The sequence below is a fragment of the Pan paniscus genome, chromosome 17, assembly GCF_029289425.2.
Source record: "Pan paniscus chromosome 17, NHGRI_mPanPan1-v2.0_pri, whole genome shotgun sequence".
Classification (NCBI taxonomy): Eukaryota; Metazoa; Chordata; class Mammalia; order Primates; family Hominidae; genus Pan; species Pan paniscus.
In genome coordinates this window covers 94,531,404-94,545,976 of record NC_073266.2, presented here as the reverse complement: position 1 = coordinate 94,545,976, position 14,573 = coordinate 94,531,404, and the positions used below count along the sequence as shown (strand labels likewise).

At 50.4% G+C, this 14,573-nt stretch overlaps 1 protein-coding gene across 4 annotated transcripts in view; it reads left to right on the top strand.

Annotated features, from left to right (window-relative positions):
- The window catches only part of MBP (myelin basic protein), a 129,063-nt gene that overhangs the window by 105,353 nt on the left and 9,137 nt on the right, over nt 1-14,573 (top strand). For 2 of the 4 annotated variants that reach the window (XM_034944091.2, XM_014342322.3), the window contains 3 exons: nt 12,426-12,530; nt 13,574-13,609; nt 13,959-13,991. In XM_034944091.2, coding sequence (XP_034799982.1) covers nt 12,426-12,530; nt 13,574-13,609; nt 13,959-13,991 — 174 coding nt within the window. The remainder of the gene's footprint in view (nt 1-12,425; nt 12,531-13,573; nt 13,610-13,958; nt 13,992-14,573) is intronic. The other 2 variants (XM_014342324.3, XM_014342323.3) reach the window with 1 other exon arrangement.

Here is a 14,573-nt window from a genome sequence, read left to right as displayed (position 1 = left end):
TCAGAACGCCCAGCTCCCCAGGCCTTAAAACAAATTGGAAAGCAGGGGAAAAAAAAAAAAACCCTCTTCCTGATTTCTGGAGAGAAACAGGCGGCGGGCAGCAGCCTGGGTGCTGTGCGCAGGAGCTCCGCCTGCTGGTGATGGGTATTATCGCAGGTTGAGGAAAATAATTCTTCAAAAATCATGCAATCAAACAGCCTAATGGAAAAAGGAATTTCTTTTACAAATAAATGGCCACCCGTGGTCTTCCTCCCATGATTTTAAAAACTTTTCAGCAAGTTATTTTTATTTACCAAGCAAAAGTTTGTCATTTTGTTGTTGTTGTTGCTCTATGAATCGTGATGAAAAGCTCTACTGATAGGAAGAGGCCCCGACACTGTTGAGTAAAACAAGAAAACTCAGATGAAGAAAACAGTGTGTCTAGTATGATCACTTTTAACGGCATTTGCATATTTTGTCTGTGTTTTTGCACGAAGCCAGATCTAACAATGTGCTCATCAAAGTGTAAACCAGGGTCATCCTTCGGTGGTAGAATTTTTCCACAAACTTTCTTATTTCATGGGATATCTTCATATGAGCATGTATTATTTTTCTAAACAATAGAAAATATTAGTTTTTAAAAATCAGGTCTTTTTTTAATTCTTCAGCTGTCCCAGGTATTCAGCTCCAAATTAGCCAAAAACTTTGCAGAAATGTCCTGGCCTCATTTCTAGCTGGCAAAACACAGGTTGCAGGATGCCCCCCAGCATCTGAGTCTACCTCACAAGGTGCGGCCCTGTGTCCATTTCTTCTTTTATAGTGCAACTGACCTCCTAGCTCTTCCTCGCTTTTAATCACCCACAAAGAAAGTGCGGTACTTGAAACAGGTTGGGGATGGCCCAGAAGACACAAATCTCAATGAATAACCAAAAGTGTTCACAGTTTTGGCTTTTTTTTAAACCTTAGTGAGTACAACTAAAAGTATATCAGGGAATTACTAAATGTGTGTCCTAAAAACTAAGCAGGCCATGTGTGCTGGCTCACAGTGGCTCACACCTGTAATCCCAGCACTTTGGGAGGCCAAGGTGGGTGGATTGCTTGAGGCCAGGAGTTCAAGACCAGCCTGGGCAACATGGTGAAGCTCGTCTCCACTGAACAAAAATTAGCTGGGCATGGTGGTGCATGCCTGTAATCCCAGCTACTTGGGAGGCTGAGGTATGAGAATCGCTTGAACCCAGGAGCGAGGTTGCAGTGAGCCAAGACCACGCTACTGCATTTCAGCTTGGGCAACAGAGTGAGACTGTCTCAAAAAAAAAAAAAACCTAAACGAAACAGCAGGAACCCTTTCTGTCCTAGAGAGCTGAAGTTCAGCAATCAGTTCACTTTCAGGATGACCTTATACGTCACAAGTGTTCCTGGAGCCGCAGCTCAGAGCTTCTGATGGGGTTGACGGGGGAAGCGGAGGTTGCGAGGCTGGCCCAGGCCCTCAGCGGTCTCCTCCGGGAAGGCTTGAGGGTGCGCCACCCCCTTCAGCGTCCCCCATGGCTGGTCTGTGAAGTGACTTGAGTTCACCTTCACCCCCTAAGTGCCCCACCCAGCTTGCGTCTTCCCCTCACCTCCTCCTGTTGTTTCTTTAAGGCCTAGCATCTTCTCCCAGCTCCTCCCACCGAGGAACAGGTAACCTGTTTATCATAAGGTGTGACAGAATGATAAGTGCCCACTCCCCATAAATTGAAAAATATACCCCCAAAAACACTGCTCTTAAACCCCCCAAAACACTGCTCTTAAACCCCCCAAAAACACTGCTCTTAAACCCCCAAAACACTGCTCTTAAACCCCCCAAAACACTGCTCTTAAACCCCCCAAAACACTGCTCTTAAACCCCCCAAAACACTGCTCTTAAACCCCCAAAACACTGCTCTTAAACCCCCCAAAACACTGCTCTTAAACCCCCCAAAACACTGCTCTTAAACCCCCCAAAACGCTGCTCTTAAAATCCGCTGGCACCTGCATTTGTCGCATTTCCTGCACCGCTGGAAGCCGTGGAGTAGGTGGTGCGTTTCTACAATTGAGCTGAGCCGGGTTTGCGGTGAGCAGGGGCTGTGGGGTACTTCTCAGCCCAGCCACCCTAACACTGTGTCCCAGCCACCCTAACACTGTGTACGTCTCATCTCATAAATGTAAATGCACCTCGACCTTCAAAAGAGCCGCACCGTCCCGACGCCGTGTGCTGCGCTTCCTTCAGAGAATAAGGGCACCTCGGCGGCTTCACTTCAGGCTGTTGGGGAGAGGAGAGTGGGCGTTCGGGCATCTCTTCTGCGAGTCACCCGAGGGCATGGGAACGGCATGGCCAAGTCAGATCAGCGCGGCTCAGGGGAGCCTGGGTCACTTCAAAGGTGACTCAGAACTGCAGCCAAAAGGTGGGAACAACCCAGAAGCCCCCGGAAGGGTGAACGGATGAGCAGACAGCAATCCGCGCATAGGTGCCGTGGGTGCCCTTCAGCCTAACAGGGCATCTGACAGGGGCCGCATAGGTGCCGTGGGTGCCGCTCAGCCTAACAGGGCATCTGACAGGGGCCGCATAGGTGCCGTGGGTGCCCTTCAGCCTAACAGGGGATCTGACAGGGGCCGCATAGGTGCCGTGGGTGCCCTTCAGCCTAACAGGGCATCTGACAGGGGCCGCATAGGTGCCGTGGGTGCCCTTCAGCCTAACAGGGCATCTGACAGGGGCCGCATAGGTGCCGTGGGTGCCCTTCAGCCTAACAGGGCATCTGACAGGGGCCGCATAGGTGCCGTGGGTGCCGCTCAGCCTAACAGGGCATCTGACAGGGGCCGCATAGGTGCCGTGGGTGCCGCTCAGCCTAACAGGGCATCTGACAGGGGCCGCATAGGTGCCGTGGGTGCCCTTCAGCCTAACAGGGCATCTGACAGGGGCCGCATAGGTGCCGTGGGTGCCCTTCAGCCTAACAGGGCATCTGACAGGGGCCGCATAGGTGCCGTGGGTGCCCTTCAGCCTAACAGGGCATCTGACAGGGGCCGCATAGGTGCCGTGGGTGCCCTTCAGCCTAACAGGGCATCTGACAGGGGCCGCATAGGTGCCGTGGGTGCCCTTCAGCCTAACAGGGCATCTGACAGGGGCCGCATAGGTGCCGTGGGTGCCGCTCAGCCTAACAGGGCATCTGACAGGGGCCGCATAGGTGCCGTGGGTGCCGCTCAGCCTAACAGGGCATCTGACAGGGGCCGCATAGGTGCCGTGGGTGCCGCTCAGCCTAACAGGGCATCTGACAGGGGCCGCATAGGTGCCGTGGGTGCCGCTCAGCCTAACAGGGCATCTGACAGGGGCCGCATAGGTGCCGTGGGTGCCCTTCAGCCTAACAGGGCATCTGACAGGGGCCGCATAGGTGCCGTGGGTGCCCTTCAGCCTAACAGGGCATCTGACAGGGGCCGCATAGGTGCCGTGGGTGCCGCTCAGCCTAACAGGGCATCTGACAGGGGCCGCATAGGTGCCGTGGGTGCCCTTCAGCCTAACAGGGCATCTGACAGGGGCCGCATAGGTGCCATGGGTGCCCTTCAGCCTAACAGGGCATCTGACAGGGGCCGCATAGGTGCCGTGGGTGCCGCTCAGCCTAACAGGGCATCTGACAGGGGCCGCATAGGTGCCGTGGGTGCCCTTCAGCCTAACAGGGCATCTGACAGGGGCCGCATAGGTGCCGTGGGTGCCGCTCAGCCTAACAGGGCATCTGACAGGGGCCGCATAGGTGCCGTGGGTGCCCTTCAGCCTAACAGGGCATCTGACAGGGGCCGCATAGGTGCCGTGGGTGCCGCTCAGCCTAACAGGGCATCTGACAGGGGCCGCATAGGTGCCGTGGGTGCCCTTCAGCCTAACAGGGCATCTGACAGGGGCCGCATAGGTGCCGTGGGTGCCGCTCAGCCTAACAGGGCATCTGACAGGGGCCGCAGCGCGGGGCACCTGGAGGGCACTGCGGTGAGGGCACTAAGCCGTCCGCAGAGAACAGACGCTGCAGGCTCCATGCGTAGGAGGCCCCTAGGGTGGCCCGGTTCATAGAGGAGAAGTGACTTCAACGCTGGGGCCAGGGATGGAGAGTGAGTGTTTCATGGGGGCCGGGTTTCAGTTCGGGAAGCTGGAGAGGGTGTGGAGATGGATGGTGGTGATGCTGGTACAACAGTGCGAATGTGATGTATGCCACTGAATTGCACACTTAAAAATTGTTAGAATGGTAAGTTTTATGTGTGTTTCACCACAATAAAAAAATTACTTTTTAAAAAGTGGCTCAGGCCGGGCGCGGTGGCTCACGCCTGTAATCCCAGCACTTTGGGAGGCCGAGGCGGGCGGATCACGAGGTCAGGAGATCGAGACCATCCTGGCTAACACGGTGAAACCCCGTCTCTACTAAAAATACCAAAAAAATTAGCCGGGCGCGGTGGGGGGCGCCTGTAGTCCCAGCTACTCGGGAGGTTGAGGCAGGAGAATGCTGTGAACCTGGGAGGCGGAGCTTGCAGTGAGCCGAGATCGCGCCACTGCACTCCAGCCTGGGCGACAGAGCGAGACTCCGTCGCAAAAAAAAAAAAAAAGAAAAAGAAAAAGAACACCCTGGCCAACATGGAGAAACCTGTCTCTACTAAAAATACAAAAATTTTAGCTGGGCGCAGTGGCATGAGCCTGTAATCCCAGCTACTCGGGAGGTTGAGGCAGGAGAATGGCATGAACCCGGGAGGCGGAGCTTGCAGTGAGCCGAGGTCGCACCCCTGCACTCCAGCCTGGGCGACAGAGCGAGACTCCGTCTCAAAAAAAAAAAAAAAAAAAAAAAAAAAGTGGCTCAGATGCAGCATCCGTCCACGCGGGCCACGCAGCCCCCTGCCCGAGGTCGTCACCAGCCTGACACCGAGGCGTGCTCCTGGGCTTTTCTTCCCGTGCTCAGCACAGAAGCTCTTTAGGAACATAAACCAAAACCCAGGTCTGGAGTCTCCGGAAACAACCAATATAAAAGCTCACCAGAGGCTGATCTCACACGCTTTGCCGCTTTTCCAAGGTGGCTTCTCAGTAAAGTTCTAGAACAGAAGACTTGGAGAGTCTCTGTTTCAGTCCCATCATTTCACCCGCGAGGAACCAGAAGCCCCAGGGCCCCAGGGGACTCGCTGAAGGCCACACAGGTGGCGTCAGGCCCGGGCTGGAGCTTCCCAGCTCCCTGCAGCAAGCTCTTTTCACAAGGCTGCCATGGAGGGCTTTTGTTCCTCTGGTCACTTTCTATTTGCTGAGCTCCACCGTGTGAGTCAAATGCCGGGAGCTTTGGGGATCCCACAGAAGTTTTTCTTTTTTCCTCTGAAAGATTAAAATCTAGCTGGAGAGGGAAGATGCTTGCAGAAAGCTAAAAAAGACAATCCAATGCCAGATGAGGGTTGCAGCCAAAAGACGCTATATTTTCCCAAAACAGAGACATTTGGAGGGGGAGGACGCTCTAGGCAAAGGTCGGGGAGCCAGGAGGAGCCCCGAGGCGGAAGGAGAGGCCAACACTTTCAGGGGAGACCTGAGACTGCCAATCAGAAAATTCGCACAGTGATACGATGCACCCATGAATTCCATCTCTGGCTGTACAATGACAGCTCATGTTAAATGGCCTTATTCTATATTCTATTTCACACAATAATGAACAAAATGGGCTTGCTTTGGGGGTACAGTTCTATGAGTTGTGATGCACGTATGGATTTGTGTAGCTACCGCCATAATAAGGACACAACCCCAAATCCTCCCACCTCCCCCTCCCTCGTGGTCCACACTGCACCCTCCCTCCACTCCCTGCCCCCCAGCTCTGACCTCCCCCAATATAGGTCAGCCTTTTCCGGCATGTCATATAAATAAGACCACACAGTATGAAACCTTTTAGAATGGCGGCTTTTACTCAGCAGGATTCCTTGGAGAGGCCTCTAAGCTGTTGCCTATATCAAGAGTTTGTATTTTTATTGCCGAATAGTATTTCATGCCTGGATACAGCACAGTGTGTTTATCCCTTCAGCCCCTCAAGAGCATTCAGGTTGTTTGAAGGTTTTAGTGAAATCTAGTGGGTTTAGCTGCTATGAACATTCATGTACTGGTTATTGTATAAACATAAGTTTTTATTAAAATTTAAATTACTTTTCCCTCAAAAGATTGGTGGCCAATATATTCATTATAGAAGCCATTTCCAAAAGCATGTAATTTATCCTTTAGTATTTAAAGCAGGAAATGGAATTACAGGGTCATATGGTAAGTATAGGGTTAACTTTCTAAGAAACTACCAAATTGTTTCAAGGAGTGACAGTTTGCGTTCCCAAGGTAATCCATGAGGGTTCGGGGGCTCCACATCCTAACCAGCACTTGGGAATGTTGGCATTTTTTATTTCAGCCATTCTAACGGTGCGGTATCCCCTCGCGGTTTTGATTTGCGTTTTCCTGATGCTGATGATGATGCTGAACATCTTTTCATCTGCTTATTCACCCTCCCTACGTCCTCTTTGCTGAAGTGTTTATTCAAGGGTTTAGTCCATTTTTAAACCAAATGTTTGTTTTCTTCTGGTTGAGTCTTGAGAGCCCTTTACAGATTCTGCTTTCAAGTCCTTTGTCAGATATGTAATTTGCAAATATTTTCTCCCTGTCTGTAGCTTGTCTTTTTCTTCTCTTGAACTTTTGTAAAACAAAAGTTTTGAAACTTTGATGAGGTCCAATTTATCCATTTTTTCCTTTTATAGATGATGTTTTGGTGTCAGGTCTAAGAACTTGTCTACTCACAGGTCATGAAGGTTTTTCTCCTGTGGCTGCTTCTAAAATCTTATAGTTTTACATCACAGATAACGATCTATGATTTGTTTTGAGTTAAATCTTGTGTAAGGTGTGGATTGGGTTAAAGTGGTTTTTCGTGGTCGTTGTTTTTTTAACATATGGATGTTCAATTGCTTCAATGCTGTTTGTTGAGAAGACAGTGTTTTCCATTGAATGATCTTTGCCAGGAATCGGCTGGTCAGATTTGGGTGAGTCTATCTCTGGACTCCATTCTGTCCATTAATCTAGGTGCCTGTCCTTCCTCTAACACCACAGGTCTTCAGTTACCATGGCTGCATAGTCAATCTTAGAACTAGGTCATGTGTTTTTCTCACTTTATGTGTCCTTTTCACAATTGTTTGGCTATTTTTGCTCCCTTGGATTTCCATACAGTTTTAGAATCCACCTGTCTCTAGCCAAACAAAACCTTGCTGGAATTTGATTTGGAATTTCATTAAACCTGTAGATCGATTTGGGGAAAGAATCAACAGTTTTACTATGTTGAGTCTTCTAATTCATGAACATGGTATGTCTCTCTATTTAAGTTCACTTTGATTTCTTCTACCAGCATTTTCTAGTGTTAGCATTAAAGTTCTGTACATTTTTGCTAAATGTATACCTAATATTTTGTTTCCTTGATGCTATTATATGTAATAATTTTTAATGTTTTTAATTGTTCATTACTTGGATGTAGACATATAGTTGACTAAATGTCCTTTTAGTAATAGGTCATTACAACTATGGTATAACAATACAGATATAAGACTGCCTCACATTATCTATGCAACTGATGATTTATGGCTAAAAGCCCAAGTCAAAGTCCTAGTTCAGTCACGCTTCAATGCATCTATAACCAAAAAATGTGTATGATCCTATGAAAATTATTCCATTCACTGAAGACCAGTGTCAGTTCTGTATTAAAAGTGAACTAAACAGCCTACATGTTAATTCAACAAACAGTTGCTGCTCACTGCATTCTTTGTTCTGTATGAGGACCACCAATAAACCAACTGCCTTTTTCATAGACATTTCTGACCCCTGATAATAGCTCCAAGAGCTCAAATAAAACCTACCAACATCATGTGTACCTTAAAAGATTTAAACTACCTTTTCCTCACCAGTGTAGTGATCAATATATTCATTATAACAGTCACCTTCAAAAATATATCATTTTTCTTTTATCATTCAAAGCAGGTATTCATAATTCACATGTGAAGCATTGTCTATGTAATGCTCCATTGAATCTCTGACAGCATGGTAAGTTGTAAAATCCTCTGAGATCTGCATAGCGTGACTGAGCATTCATTTCTTTAGAAACCTAACCTAACCCTAAGTTTTTTCTTTAGAAACTTAAAAAATTTAAGTCATTTTTCTAGTTTAATCACAGGATGAGTGATTTAAAGGCCAGAAATGTTTATGTGACTCAAAAACCAAAGTTCAGCATGTAGAGAAATGGAGAAATGCTATCCAAACACCGAGGCGGTGTGGCTTGCCCTGGACTGTGAGCTGTTTCAGTGATTTCAGGCCACTGGAGTAGGAGCTAATAAGTACCTTCGTCTGGTAGACACAGCACTTAAAGATGTACGTCTTACAGTTTAAAGAGTTTCCCGTCTCTTCCATTTTGTTTTTTGATTCATCATTTCACACCCCCTCTCATGGAGGAGAAGAACGTACAAGGCTGGTTAGTGGTGACTAAATACAACTGGTCAGTGAACGCAGAGAAGCATTCGATAAAATATTACATGACACAAGGAGAATCAGAGAATTACTTGAGTTCTTGCAGCATTCATAGACAGAATGAGTTGGAATATGAAGAATCAGGGATTTCTACTAGGACTCCGATGTTCCCGGCCCTTCTGACATCCTCACGTTCAAAGGCCCACGGCACCTGCCTGGGAGGAAACTGAGCGTGCAAACTCCACTCTTCTGTGTGTGAGAAGGTGGAGGTGTCAGTAAACAGAGGGCTACCCGCCATGAAGTGCCGGCCACAGGCAGAGCGCCACTGGCCTTCTGTGAAGAGTATGGGAGCTGCGCTCTGTGCCTGAGGGAGGTTGACAGTCCCATCAGGAATGAGAATCGTTAACCAACGAGGGCACAAAATAGGAAAAACAACTAGTAAAATATGGAGTTGCTGATTACTAAGAAATCCAACGGATAAAATGGGATCTTTTGTTTTTTTTTTTTTTGGAGATGAAGTCTCAGTCTGTCGCCCAGGCTGAAGTGCAGTGGTGCAATCTCAGCTCACTGCAACCTCCGCCTCAGAGGTTCAAGCAATTCTCCTGCCTCAGCCCCCTGAAGCTGGGACTATAGGCACACGACGCCAAGCCTGGCTAATTTTTTGTATTTTAGTAGAGACGGGGTTTCACCATATTGCCCAGGGTGGTCTCAAACTCCTGACCTCAGGCAATCTGCCCGCCTCGGCCTCCCAAAGTGCTAGGATTACAGGCACGAGCCACCACACCCAGCCAAAATGGGATCCCTCTTTCATTCCTCATGCATTCAAAACCTCTCAGGCAGGAATTTTGTCTGCTTCACTTTTGCAGTATTTTCAGAATGTGGACCATGCCTGGCCCCTGGCATTTAGTTGGGAAGTAATGAGGCCCAGTGCAGAGAAGGACAAGCAGCTCATGGTTACGCCCTGCTGTGCCTGCAACTCTGTCACAGGGGAGGCCACGAGCAAGGGGTGCAGAAAACAGAGCTCGCAGTGCTGAGTAGGCCCCGTGCATGGGAGATGCCTTTGCCCTGGGCCCTGCGGAGGTTTCAGACAGATGGGAGAAGGAAGGGCCTTGTGGACAGAAAGGACCCTGCACAAGGCCCAGGGCAGAGGATGCACAGCCCATCCACATGGAAGACGGTCGGGGCCAGGGCATAGGGGCACAGCCCAGGGCAGGGGATGGATGCTCAGCAGCCAGGGCAAGTGGGAGGAGAGCTGGGGCTGGGGCTCTGGCTCCTAGCAGGGCTGCAGCCAGAGGGAAGGGCCCTCAGAAGCACCCAGAATAACAGGGCTCCTGCTGCAGGCAAGGGCGGCCACAGGACACTGGAAGGAGAGGGACATCCATGTTGCTTCTGTTTCACGAAGCTTGCTCTGCTCTGGGTGCTGAATGCTGGGAAGGTGGACAGGAGGCCTCACCACGTTAGGGCCCAGGGGACAAAGAGCTTTGGCTTCACCCTGAAGGGTGGGCAGGGCAGGGAGACTCACAGGCAGCAGGGGAGCTGTTAGTAGTCTGGGGGTGAGGGCAAGAAACGTTTAAAGAAGGGGTCCCCAGCCCCCAGGCCCTGGACCGGTACCGCTCTGTGGCCTGTTAGAAACCGAGGTGCACAGCAGGAGGTGAGCAGCGGGCGAGTGAGATTATCTCCTGAGCTCTGCCTCCTGTCAGGCCAGCGGCACCAGATTCCTATAGGAGAGCAAACCCTACTGGGAATGGCATGTTCGAGGGATCGAGGTTGTGCACTCCTTATGAGAATCTAATGCCTGATGATCTGAGGTGGAACAGTTTCATCCCAAAAACGTTCCCCTACCCACCCCCATCCATGGAAAAACTGTCTTCCACAAAACCCATCCCTGGTGCCAAAAAGGTTGGGAACCGCTGCTTTGAAGAGGATCGAGTAGGGAAGGAGGGCAGAGGAAAGAGTCCAGTGTGCCGTGTGGAGACCCCCGTCTGGGCTCAGCCACAGAGGTGAACAATGTTGGTGCTGGGCGAAACGCAGCACACTCTGCAAACATGGTCCTTTGTGGCTGCAGCATGCAGTTGTCACCCACTGAATTCCACCATTCCGTGCACTACCATAAATCCCAGAAAAGCGCACTTTTCAGGGCGAGTTAGGCCTTTGGTGGCAAAACTGTCTTCTGAACAACAAGGGGTCCTCCCAATCAATGTGCATAGAGCTGAGAGACTGGAGGGAAATACTTCAATTGACTTCCGTGCATTTAACTGATTTGCTTCCGCTGCGTTCTGTGTCGATGGGGCGCAGCCAGCAAGCCTGGGGCCAGAGCTCCTCTGACCTCCAGAAATTCATTCCTGCCTGAGGTGTGGGCTCTTTACATGCAGGCTATTTCTGAACAAGTAGCATCTGGGAGCAGCAGTGAGAAAGCGAGGGGAAAACTGACAAAATCAATCTCGCAAGCTCCCTTTCCTTTGCTTTCCTTTGCTTTTCTGAGAACTCACGATCAGCCCTCTTGCCTGGTGCGCATTCACCACTGTTGGGCCTTTGCAGTTGAGCTGAGAGCCGAGCAGACAATGCATGAAGTCTGCAAAAGCCGCAGCATCCCCTGCGTCGCCTGTGTCCCCTGTGTCACCTGCCCCTGTGTCCCCTGTGTCCCCTGCCCCCGGGCGCTCATGGCTTTTCCCTTCCCTCCACTGTGAGCTAACCTCTCGCAGTGCTTACCACTCTGTATCTTCTGTGCGATCTCTAGTGACCTGGAGTGTTCTGGTTCTGTTGATTACCAGCTGGCCCTGGGCACTCATGCCCAGCCATTCTTCCCTCTCCGCTTCCTCTTACTCGAGATGTGGAAGTGATATTCCCAAATCAGCCCGGTGTCAGTGTGGCGTGAGACACTTACTTTGAGAAGCAGAGACCAGCTCATGTTATGCAGCCGCGTCAAAGCCCATGAGCTGCCTGCCTCATGCTGTTGTGTGTTTTTCTGTGTGTATTTCCCGAGCATTTTCCTGTATTCAGCCCAGAAGCCTGGGGATAAGTAATATTTTTCTCTCAGTGCTTTGCCCAACCTGACCCTATCTCAGATGGAATCCCCCTTGAATTACCGTCACTTCCCCTCTATTTGCTTGTTCACCTTCAGGAGAGCCGCACACTGAGTCGGTGATAGAAATCTCTCCCCAGCAAGTCGCACACCCAAACCCGCTGCTGCCAGCCCGTAGCTGCCCCAGGTGTGTCTGGCGGCTCATCTGTGGCTTCCTAGTAGAAGCCCTTAAAAAATCCAGATCACTAGTTGTACACCTGTCAACCTACCATCCTACACGCATACACACACAAGCACACACACACCCTAATTTGCATAGACAAAGTTTAAAAGGTGACAAAGACACTCTCCTTGACTGAACTTTAGACAGGCTCTTCTAAGCCCTCTTTTCAACTAAGCCTCCTCCATGGGCCTTGTCCTCAAGCCTGCCTAGTCCAGTTTTACCAAGAATCCTGCTAAGCTAGTTTAGACAGGATCTTCCCAATCTTGATATATGATCACCCTCCAAATCTGATCAAATCCCTCATCCCTCACCATCCCCTGAGTGATATAGGATCATCTTGGCCTGCCTTCTGCAAGAATCATATTAGGTCTACCCTTTATGTCTCTTCTTAGTAATTTTCCACCCACCAAGCAATGCACACCATCCCACCTTCCTACCCCTCTAACTCTTCACCTCCCAACCCCATCCTCACCTGCTGCTTTGCTACAAATCCCCACTTGTTCTTACTGTTCGTGGAGTTGAAGCCCATCTCTCTCCCCATTGTGATAGTTTAGATACCATCTATCACAATAGTCCTTAATAAAGTATTCCTGACTGTTAAAAAAAAAAAAAATCCAGATCACAAAGGAGGAGAGATCCAGCTTCCCTGAGGAGGACAAGCCGCAGGGACTCTGGACTTGTCCTGAGGTCACCGCGCCTCTGTGTTTCAGGACTCACACCACCCGGCAAGAACTGCTCACTACGGCTCCCTGCCCCAGAAGTCACACGGCCGGACCCAAGATGAAAACCCCGTAGTCCACTTCTTCAAGAACATTGTAAGTGACGATCAATGGGAAGAGGTAGCAACTATGAGGGGGAGGAGGGGTGCTGGCCACTGCTGTCATCCACACAGGACGTTCGTACGTTCGGGGGTGGCACCGGGGTCCTCATCAGGGTGAGGCCGGCCGGGGAACTCCCCCCTCGCACCTGATCGCGAGTTCCAGGCAAGCGCTTCCCGACTGTATCTGCCACGGATTGCACTGTGCGCTCCGTGCGTTCTCCAGAGAGCTCACTTCTCTTGACATTAGACTCCCATGTAATGCTTAGCCTAAAAACACAGGCTTTGCAACCTATGGAGAGTGCTTGCCCTGGGCTGGGAGCGGAGGGGGCAGCAGAGAGAGCACAGGGCATTTTTCGGGCATTTTTCGGGCAGCGAAACCGCTCTGTCGAGGCTGCAATGGTGACTGAAGACCACGCACTTGTCCAAACCCACAGCGTGCACAGCACCGAGAGAACCCTAAGGCAGTGTTGCTAATAAGGGAAACTGTTCGGGGTATGTGGAAACTAATTTCTGCACAGTTTTTCTGTAAACCGAAAAGTGCCATGAAAAATGAAGACTATTAAAAACAAGAACAAAACCACAGGCCTCTAATTCCAAGATCTCAGTGCAGCAGACATTTTATGCTCGTATTTGATAAGTGCACTTAGGAGCTGCAGACCTGGGGGCATCCCCTTGGAAGCTCTGAATGTCAGAGGACCCGCTACTTCTAGCCCCTGAAAGGGCTCACGGTGAAGCAAAGTTCGCCGCCTCCCTCAGTGTCCCAAGATGGGCCCATTCCCCAGCTACGGAGCCTCTGGGAGGTGTTTTCCATCCTCTGAAACACTTCCTGAGTGCTCTGGGCGATCTGCATCATCTAGAATATTCTCAATCTCAGGTCTGTACTTCTTCACCAACTAGGACAGAAATGGGGAGGCTGGGCACCCGGGTGCTTCTGGCAGCTGATGGATGCTAGCCACCCTCAGCAGGCAGGAGCCCGTTAGGAAATGGACGGCGGCACAGGGCTCCCAATGCAGCCCACGATTCTCTGTGTCTTTCCAGGTGACGCCTCGCACACCACCCCCGTCGCAGGGAAAGGTAAGACCTTGGAATGTTTCGATTAATCATCACTTTTCTGATAGACCTTCTCTAAAATCCCATAATGTACCAAAGAGAGAGTTAGGCTCCGAGCTACCAGAATCCATCCCAAAACGTGTTGCCAGGCAGCTCCCGAGTAGAACAGGTCGGCAGATCCATGCACCCCTCCTGCCCCTCCCGCAACTGCACAGCCACTGTGGCCCTGAGCCTGCGGCCCCCCTCGGAGCTCTGGGTGGAACCTGTTTTTACCACCTCAGCTCTACTGTGCTTTGATTGTGTTTCCTGTTGATTGAAAGGACTTTCCCTTCACTGACCACCATGTCATTATTTCTCTGTCTTCCTCATGCAGGGGAGAGGACTGTCCCTGAGCAGATTTAGCTGGGTAGGTGACGAATGCACTTCCATCGGCTTCCTCTTCCATCCCAGTCCTCACAGCCCCGCAACTTTTGTGTTCTGCTCTGTTTCGGTTGCTTCCTGGCCTCCTTTTCTCTCCTCTCGAGACCTCTCTGCCCACAGCTGGGATCGGGCCGCCTTGTCTTCCACTGGGGAAATGAAACGTGGTCTTCCCTTCCAGAAGGTCTGGTCTCTTGCTTCTGTGCCGGGGACCCAGCCCTGCAAGGCCAGATCCTCTTCTCCCAAAGGGTTCCCAGGTGACGTGACTGGTCTCCCTCCCAGGGAGGGAGCAACACCACGTCCGAGAAAATGTTTAACTTCTTCCAACACAACCAGTGCGAGAAGCCCCCAGGAACCCGCATGTGGAAGTGGGACTGGCTGGCCCATCTCGGTAACCCCAGATGCTGACACTGGAAAAATGATTCTGCTAATGAACAGAAAAAGAGGCTAAATAGAGTTGCTCGATTTATAATAACCTCATTAATCCAAAGATTTTTGTTTTGTATGTGTTTAAATAATAATTAAAACATAGATATCAAGCCATCCAGAAAATCTTCCTTAGGAATTTTAG